This window comes from Solanum stenotomum, chromosome 11 (genome assembly GCF_019186545.1).
Source record: "Solanum stenotomum isolate F172 chromosome 11, ASM1918654v1, whole genome shotgun sequence".
In the NCBI taxonomy this organism is placed as follows: domain Eukaryota; kingdom Viridiplantae; phylum Streptophyta; class Magnoliopsida; order Solanales; family Solanaceae; genus Solanum; species Solanum stenotomum.
Window position 1 is genome coordinate 56,742,799 of NC_064292.1, and position 9,112 is coordinate 56,751,910.

At 34.7% G+C, this 9,112-nt stretch overlaps 1 protein-coding gene and 1 pseudogene across 1 annotated transcript; one reads left to right on the plus strand and one right to left on the minus strand.

The window, feature by feature from the left end:
- The first annotated feature begins 624 nt into the window (after positions 1 to 624).
- Positions 625 to 1,713, plus strand: LOC125846122 (nuclear transcription factor Y subunit B-6-like; annotated as a pseudogene).
- Positions 1,714 to 1,878: 165 nt separating this feature from the next.
- Positions 1,879 to 5,342, minus strand: LOC125845266 (tRNA (guanine(9)-N1)-methyltransferase). Its single transcript, XM_049524742.1, has 3 exons — positions 4,911 to 5,342; positions 4,244 to 4,603; positions 1,879 to 2,190 (listed from the first exon to the last, which is right to left on the minus strand). Exons 1-3 carry the CDS (start codon positions 5,325 to 5,327, stop codon positions 1,948 to 1,950), a joined length of 1,020 nt encoding a protein of 339 aa, XP_049380699.1. The 5' UTR covers positions 5,328 to 5,342; the 3' UTR covers positions 1,879 to 1,947.
- Positions 5,343 to 9,112: the final 3,770 nt, after the last annotated feature.

Here is a 9,112-nt window from a genome sequence, read left to right on the forward strand (position 1 = left end):
CCCCCAAAAAAAAATTTAAGTTTGTTTTTAAAAAATATTTTTAACTTCAAAATTTCAATTTTTCACCCCTACCCTCGACCCCTCCCCACCCCTAAAAAAAATTAAGTTTGTTCTTAAAAAATATTTTCAATTTCAACAATTATTTTCTACTCTAGTAAAAATAAAAGAAATTTTTCAAAAATATTTTTCATTCATAAATCAAACACTAAAAATCTTTTTCGGAAAATATTTTCTACTCACCAATCAAACATGAGAAAATAAGTCAAAAATCAACTTGTTTTCCAAGAAAATATTTTCCTTCATACCAAACACACCCTAAACCCCACTTTGAGTTGAATCTGATTCGTTAGAGCAATTAATAATTGCTAAACACCATTAGAGCAAAAATAACAATTAATTATCGGTAATGAAAATGTGCAGAACTTATGGGGGAGTTTTGGAACTATAAATTGTTGAGAAAGGAGAAAAGGGGAATTAAATGATCCGGTCAATTCTTCTTCTCGTTCATTACGCCCGTCTGCCACGTGTCATTTCTCTTTGTAGCTATAAATATGGCCAATTTATTTAGCCCACATATATATACACATAACACACTCTACATCTAGAGAGCTCCAGAGAGAAAAGATGGAGAATAATGTTGGTGGTTCAGGAAATGGAGGATACTCATGGTTCCCTCCTACACCTGGTAAGTTAATTCTCTTTTACTTTTACAAATGCACATTATATACTACATTCACTTAACTAGCCACCAAGTTTGAAACAGCACACAAATTAAAAATCTCGATGATATACTTTTTCATTCGAATTTGATGCAAATTGTTCTCGTGTTGTGGAAATTAAGCTACGGATGGGAGTGCCTGCTCATCTCAACCAAGATTCTGAATGCACCATTCAGGAGCAACACCGATTCATGCCAATAGCAAACGTGATTAGAATCATGCGCCGGATCCTTCCTCCCCGTGCCAAGATATCTGATGACTCCAAATAGACCATCCAAGAATGTGTCTCTGAGTTCATAAGCTTTGTAACTGGTGAAGCCAATGAGCGTTGCCAGCGTAAGACCATCACTGCTGAAGATGTGCTTTGGGCAATGAGCAAGCTTGGTTTTGATGACTACATTGAACCCTTGACTTTCTACCTGCATCGTTATCGTGAGTTTGATGGTGGTGAGCGTGTAACTTTGAGAGGGGAGAAGCGCCCAATGCTTGATCACCTGCTGCCTCCAATAGCTCATCACCATGCAGGTCCACCACCAATGGCCAGCCAACACTAGTTATATGCAGGGGGATGGGATCGCTTCTCAGTGTGCTGTGGAAAGTGATGACTCTCTTACAGAGGAGTGATGTGATCAGTTTCTCTGCTGAAGGAATTGATTGAGCTGTTGTTGAAACTTCAAGTTTCTCTGTTACCTAATCTAGGATACTTCTTTACAAAGTTTAAGAATGTTTCTTTCCAACTAAGTGAGCTGAATGGTGGCCTCTCCAATCGGTTGTTAGCATAGTATATAATGCTGCCTGGTCTATTTTGAGTATTCGGTTGGTGGTTGCTTGTGACTTGTTTTTATTTTGATGCAAAATCCTTAAAACCAATCTACACCTTCGGGCCTTGATCAATTTTCTGTAATGGATTACACAGTGCAGGAAGAACACTTAGCTAGGACAGTATTTTGGTCAAATCTATCAGAGAAAAAAAAAGCATATCATCTGTTTGCCATCTAGAAGCATAATACATCAAAATTATTCTTCTCAACATGCTTATGTACCCAAAAAGATGAGGAACAACACGAGGAAGAAACAAAGTCATATAGTGCAAAAAGAAAACTGAAGCCAAGCACCTTCTCAATAAGGCGAGCTTCACTATAATTGCCGTCTCTCCAGGACAAGTTCTGGAGAACAAAGATGATACCACCGACTATTCTGATAGGATCTAGTAGAAGCTTTTGAAACTTCAACTCTCAATGCACTGTCTTTTAGAACCTTGATCATCTTTCTCTTCACTCTCTTCTTCCAGTTCAATATCACGTATTTTTATCTCGTGATCATCTTTCCCTTCCGTATCTTCATCCTGTTCAATATCATTATCACCCTCACATCTTTTCCTCTGTGGAATCACTTCAAAGAATGAAGTTTTCCAGTCTCCTGTCTCCAAGTATTTCAGAAGTATCTCTACCACTTGATTGACTGTAAGGACCTGCACAAGAAAAATACATGTTAGACAAACAGTGTTTTCACAATTTTCTACACATACCATATAGTAAACTGGCCACTAACAATTTATTGGCAAGAAAAGAGAATCTACTATTGACCGTATTACCAGTCTAACAACAAAAAATTGGAGCATTCAGACTTTCCATATGTTACCACCAATCATATGTTCTCTCAAGATCCAAGAGCCCCATGATACACCTAACCTTTATGTGCCCTGTATTGAAGAACCCCATGACCTGAGCATATTAGCGTTCAGTTCGTTGATTTGAAATATTTTGGTTTCAGAGTTTTTATACATGGATAAACGACTTTAAGGAAGCACATCTAGACTCCTCAACTTGTCTCCACTGTGTCAGTTGAACACTCCAACTTACGAAATGATCATCTAGACATCTCCAATTATGTGTCACTTCAGCATTTGGTGTCCATGAGACACAATGAGGACGAGTTGAAGTGTCTAGATGTGCATTCTCAAAGTAATATTTAGTTGTCACTTGTCAGCTGAGGCCAAGTTAAAGTGTCTATCTATGTATTATGCCTTCTTAATTAATGTTAAATTAGAGGTGTAATGACTTCAATTATTTTGTTCTTTTTGTTGGAAATTCTAAACATGCATGGAAAAAAAAAATTAAACTCATAAGCCAGAAACAACTCAATACAGTACATATCTCAATTTTCAAGTAGAGGAGAAATGATTTAATGTCTTTATTATAAAAGAAACCATTATGGCTATCCTTTTACACTAATCATTTGGTTTCTGACTTTTTCATATTACAGAGTGATGATTTGAAGGTGGAAGCAGGAGATGATGCCTATTGATTAAGATAGAAAAATTAGCTGGCAAATGGCTCTTGAGCTGTTTAGAACCCCTTTTCAACCCATTCTATAACAGGTTCAAAACCGCTTGACCCATATTTTAAACGGAATGGTTAAAATAGGTTGAGAGCGGATGGGTTGTGGGGTGGGGGATGGGGGATGGGGCACACAAAAATCAGTTGATTAGCCAGCATTAGTTGTGCCAAAAGATATAAGATTCACTATTCATGCATCTGCCTAGTGGCTTCAAATTTCAATGATACACTACTGGATCAATCATGTTGCTTATATTAAAAACTTCTTTTCTGACAACATATATGCTCAAAATGATAAACCAAAACATTAATAGAAAGATAATGGTGCCACTAAATACATATAAGATAATTAGAGGTCCAACATCTTTGATATATTGATCAAGATTCAAGGTAATATTGAATTATTACCACAGAACTGGATAGCTTAAAGTGGTGCATATTGAAGGAAACACAAACAAGATTCTTTTGGCTTCAAGATAAACCTGAATAGCCACAGTCTCTCAGACTAGTATGTATGTCCTATGATCTCCCAGTGCCTCTTGAATAATTCGATCCTGAACTCTCAGTTCTAGGAAGTTTCAATTACTATGAAATACCAGCAACAATTTGAAACTAACATTTTATACATGTTATTCCTAGTGATGTGTCTTTTACCTCGGAATACATTCATATGTTAAGCATTTCGATGTTTTAACTCTATGGAGACCCTAACCCTAGTACTCTAGAAAACTATGAGTCAATAATCCAATCTGCTGATTATTAACATCCTTTAACAAGACAGGTCAAAGCACCCAACTTTATATTATCTGGAAAAAAAAGCATAGCACTTCATTGATGTCCTACAGAAACATGGCAAAGCATTTAAAGAAAGTTCATATAGCAAGTCAAGAAACAGTCTTTAGATTTTCTTCCAGCATAGATAAAGGGAGCAGTCTCTTTAGTGTTCAGCTTCAAAACATATTGAGAGGCTTACTAGTCAGTGCTGTTTTTCAGGTGAATTAACTGAGGCACATAGAGTAGTAGCACACCTTAAATAATCGTCTTAACCAGCAAACACAATTGTCAAGCATAAAGAAGGTCGCAAGCACTCAGATATTACCTCATTAACATAGTTTACAAAGCAGGGTCTGAAGGCAACATAGAGAAGTAGCTCAATGATTTATTGATTCACAATACTGAACATACCTGGGAACTAGACATCTTTAGGTAAGTTCCTATTGGGAGTTTTGCTGTTTGAATCCCTTGGTCTTCTGCTTTTTTCATGGTTAGCCCTTTCCACCGATTCCTATCCACCAACCCACCAATGATATATATATGCTTTGGATCAAGGACGTCTAGCGTTGTTTCTGAGTCTGCAGTAAGATATACAAGGCGTTCCTTCTGATCTTGGAATGCCTCAATATATGGCCGGTTCTCCTTTTCAATTACCCACTTGTCAAAACCTGGTAGTCTTTGCAACTGAGCTTGCATTTCTCCTTGACAGCCAGTCAACCAGAGGTGAGCAGGACAACTACACCTTCCATTCACCGCATAACAATACATGATCTGCCATAAGTCCAATAGCTTTAGCTAGTTCGCTCCGAACATGTAAGATAAAAGTGCATTTGTAAAGCAGCAAGAAACAGGAAGAAATAATTCAAGATTCAGCTTCATGCCATGGGTATTCAAGTATTCTGGAACTGTCACAGAAACCCTATACAACCAAATCAGGTAAAGGATATTGAAACAAAAAACAGTGACTTTAGGCTTCAAGAATCTAGCAATCGAAAGTATTTTATGTGAAAAAGGCACTATTTCACCAAAAATGTGTTTAGTGTAAAATTGAAACTTAACAAAAAAAGAAGAAAGAAACCTGTTGAACGAGGCTATGGAGCTCACTGGAATTCATGAGGTGATCAAACTCGAGATCAATAACTACATTTTGGCCATTTTCTTTAGCTTTAGTGAGCCTCTGCATCTTCTTTCCTTTTTCATCTGAGCGTTGGTCCATTCTCTCTTTCCTTAAGCACTTCCTCGACTCTATCAACTGTTGTTTCTCCTCTTCGGTGGCGCCGGCCAGCTTCTCCTCCCATTCCTTACGCTTGCGCTCCCCTTCTCTCTTCTTCTGCTCTTTCAGCAATGCCTTTTTCTCCGCCTTTTTGACCTCGTATCGTTGCTGCTTCAACAGTTTCTTCTGTGCGTTCTTCGACAGCGGTGGACATGGCTGCTGCTGCTGTTCGACGTCCACTTCCACTTCTTCTTCACCTGCCATTATTTTCCCTTCTTCCATTGCAAAAAGAATGTTGCTCAACATTGGGGCTTTAGCACACAGGAGAGCTCTAGAACTTTGGGCCTCCACTGTTTCACTCCTGACCCGGCCCTGAGTTTTTTTTTCTTCGAGAAAATAATCAAAATGGTCCTTAATGTATAGGCTTTGATTCCATTTGGTCCTTAATGTATGGACTTGATGGAAATGGTTCTTTATGTATCATAAATTGTGATCAATTTGGTCCTTAACCCTAAAATTAATTTATTTATTTTTTACCGTCAAAATACACGGAATATGTAAAAGATGCACTCATTCAAGACTTTCCTTCCCCTGTTTCCAAAAATTCCAAAAGGGCACATCAATTTTTTTTTTAACCAAAAGGGCAAAATCGCTCCTGACGGAGCGATTTTCTTCAGGAGCGATTTTGCCCTTTTGGTTAAAAAAAAAAATTAAAAAATGGCTCAAAGTAAAAATGTCGGTTCGTTACTCTTTTAAAAAACATAAAAATCGCTGCCGGTCTAAATTTTTTTTCTTTTTTCTTTAAAATCGTTGTTGTGAATTTTTTTTTAACAACGCTGCCCCAGTAGCGTTTAAAAAATAGAAATAGCTACTATAGCAGACATTTTCTTAAAAAAGTTTAATTTTTTTTAATTAAAAATTCCCGAGGTGAGGACTGCTTAAAAAAATAATGGGAAATCACTCCACGTGTAGCGATTTTAGTTTTTTTTTTAATGGCAGCGATTATTTAAAAAAAAAAATCAACTAAAATGCTACAAGTGGTGCGATCTCCCATTATTTTTTAAGCAATCATCGCCTCGGGAATTTTTAATAATTTTTTTTTTTAACTTTTTTAAGAAAATGGCTACTATAGCAGCTATTTCTATTTTTTAAACGCTGCTGGGGCAGCATTGTTAAAAAAAAAATTCAAAGCAACAATTTTAAAGAAAAAAGAAAAAAAAAATTGGACCGGCAGCGATTTTATGTTTTTTAAAGGAGTAACGGCATCAATTTTTTCAGAAGAAAATCGCTCCGTCATGAGCGATTTTGCCCTTTTGGTTAAAAAAAAATTGATGTGCCCTTTTGGAATTTTTGGAAACAGGGGTAGGAAAGTCTTGAATGAGCGCATCTTTTACATATTCCGTGTATTTTGACGGCAAAAAAAAAAATATTAATTTTAGGGTTAAGGACCAAATTGATCACAATTTATGATACATAAAGGACCATTTCCATCAAGTCCATACATTAAGGACCAAATGGAATCAAAGCCATACATTAAGGACCATTTTGATCATTTTCTCTGTTCTTCCTCTTAATGTTTGAGTTAAGAATCAAAGTAGTACTTCTCTTTTAACATGGAGCATTAATAGTCCTTCATGTTTCAAGAATTGGTACATTTTTAATATTCTTCCGAATATCTGTCTATTTTTTAATAGAACCTTTCTTACTCAATTTTTTTTGTCCCTCCGAACTCCTTATCAAATCAGACTTTTATTTTTTCTTCCCTTTGTTCTTCAATCAAATCCTATAGTCAAAATTTCATTCTAAATTCCATTAAAAGCTTAGTCGATTCTTGGAGGCAACTATGTTGTCATGGCGCAACAATGACAACTAGTTGCTTCCATGAATTGACTAAGCTTTTATTTATTTTATATATATATATATATATAATTGAGAAGAAGAGTGACAGAAGAAAAGTACACGAAAAAGGAGAGTGACAACCTAGAATGAAAAGACTTGTTACCGTCGGCAAGATTTGAAAACAAATATCCTATAATGACGAGTCTAGTTAATTCAACTAAGGTTGATTACAATTATGAAAGAACATATAATTAGAGTTGATCACAGTGTATGTAGGATGAACTTTTGTAGAAAAATACTTTCCTTTGCTCACTTGTTTTTATAAATACTAAAAAAAAACAATATGTATATTTATAGTGATTCTCAAAAGGAATTTCCTTAAGTTGCTCAAAATTTCCTTCAACTTTTGATTTTTGTTTGTATAATAGGAAAATCAAAGTTATGAAATTAGGGATGAATACTACGGAGAAGAAGGGGAAAATCTTATTTCCACCAAGTGAATACAGGGTTATCGAAGAAACGGTTAAATATGATTTGTAATGGTGAAAACAAAATTATCATGTATATGTTTTCTCACGTGCAAAAGAAAGTCTCTATTAAAAAATAGACAGATGTTTGGAAGAATACTAAAAGTGTACCAATTCTTGAAACATGGAGGACTATTAATGCTTCATATTAAAAGACAAAGACTACTTTGATTCTTGACGATTTTGATCCTTTTCTCGAAACTACTTACATATATATATTTTTTGTAATAATATGACTAGTTTATGAAAAGACACAAACTATTATCTTTACTAATTTGGTGAATATAAATGATAACGTGGGAGTTGATTTGGTGCATATAAATAAGAAAGGAGGGAGAATTTTTTTTTTGGTTTTTCATAATAGAAATACTTCTCTTTCTTTCAACTGTATATGAAAATGTTTAAAACAATTTAATATGAAAAAGGACAAAATTGGTTATGCAAGTTTGATAATCATTACTTTCATATATGTTTGATTTCAGCACAAAATCAATGCATTGAAACTATGTAATTGCACACAAGTGAAACCATATGATGTTGACACATAAGTGAAAATTGTCATAACTTTTACAGTGTTACATAATTATTTGCAAAAATACCAAAGGAGTGATGAATATTTATGGTCTATGAGCATGGAAATATAATTGTGAATGATATTGACCAACAAATGGCTCAAAGTAACAATGTCGGTTCGTCTTTTCGATCACATGATTAAGAAATGCAAGTTCAACGTGAGAAGATTGACCGTACTATGTAGGAGGATTATATTAAATACCAGTACACTACAATTTATGTTTAATTAATACTTTTTATTGAATTAAAGTTTGATCAATTAAAGTAAAATGAAATAGTTAATTAAGTGGAGAACAAATATCTTTGTAGTAATTTATTACGTGATTTTATAAATTTTTGTTTATTTGATAAGATTGAATAAAGAATTGAGGCTATTTAATAGTTTTAAAACTTATGAAATTCTTATGTTTATGAGAAAATAAACAACACAAAAATTTCATATCGCATGTCCAAACGAAACTTCAACTTCATCTCATGATTTCATATTATGATATCATATCATGATTCCATATCGTATAGCCAAACGAACCCTAAAGAATAAGAAACTATACTACTAATAAGGATACGAGGCAAGCCCTCACCTTTTTCCTAGAGAAGTGGAAGAATATGGATAATAATCCTATTTAATGGATTTTTTGTTCATGCTTAGTCTTCTTCATGTCTCTTACACTTGACTATTTATTAATCTTCTACCCTAGTTTTTGATTGTATGCACACTTAACTATTTATGTCCATAGTAAAACAAAATTGCATTATGTCATGTCCAATCATCCCCCAATTCTTTTTCGGCCCACCTCTATCTTTTCCAACTACCGTTACCGTCAACTTGTCAACTTCTCACAACTCCTTATTGTCTAATCCACCGCAACTCATGTCACATACATAAATTATCCAGTTTCATTTCTCTCGTCTTGTCCTTTACCAAGACAAACATACCATCATAATACTCTAGCTAGCATATTAACGAATGAAAAAAGTTGATCACGTATGATACAAGCGACAACAATTCTTTATTGTTCTTTCTATTCCTTGCCACAAACACATGCCTTTGATTCATCTATATTGATGCTAAAGGTTCTATCTTCACCATCAACCCTTAATAGAGTTAGTAGATCAAGATAAAAACTT

What these genes read in the sequence shown, in the direction of transcription:
- LOC125845266 (XM_049524742.1), bottom strand. Translation starts at nt 5,327, where the DNA reads ATGGAAGAAGGGAAAATAATGGCAGGTGAAGAAGAAGTGGAAGTGGAC. An exon ending in TCCATAGCCTCGTTCAACAG is followed by an intron (nt 4,604 to 4,910) that starts GTTTCTTTCTTC and finishes GACTTATGGCAG; the next exon opens with ATCATGTATTGTTATGCGGT. An exon ending in TAAAGATGTCTAGTTCCCAG is followed by an intron (nt 2,191 to 4,243) that starts GTATGTTCAGTA and finishes TTTCTTGTGCAG; the next exon opens with GTCCTTACAGTCAATCAAGT.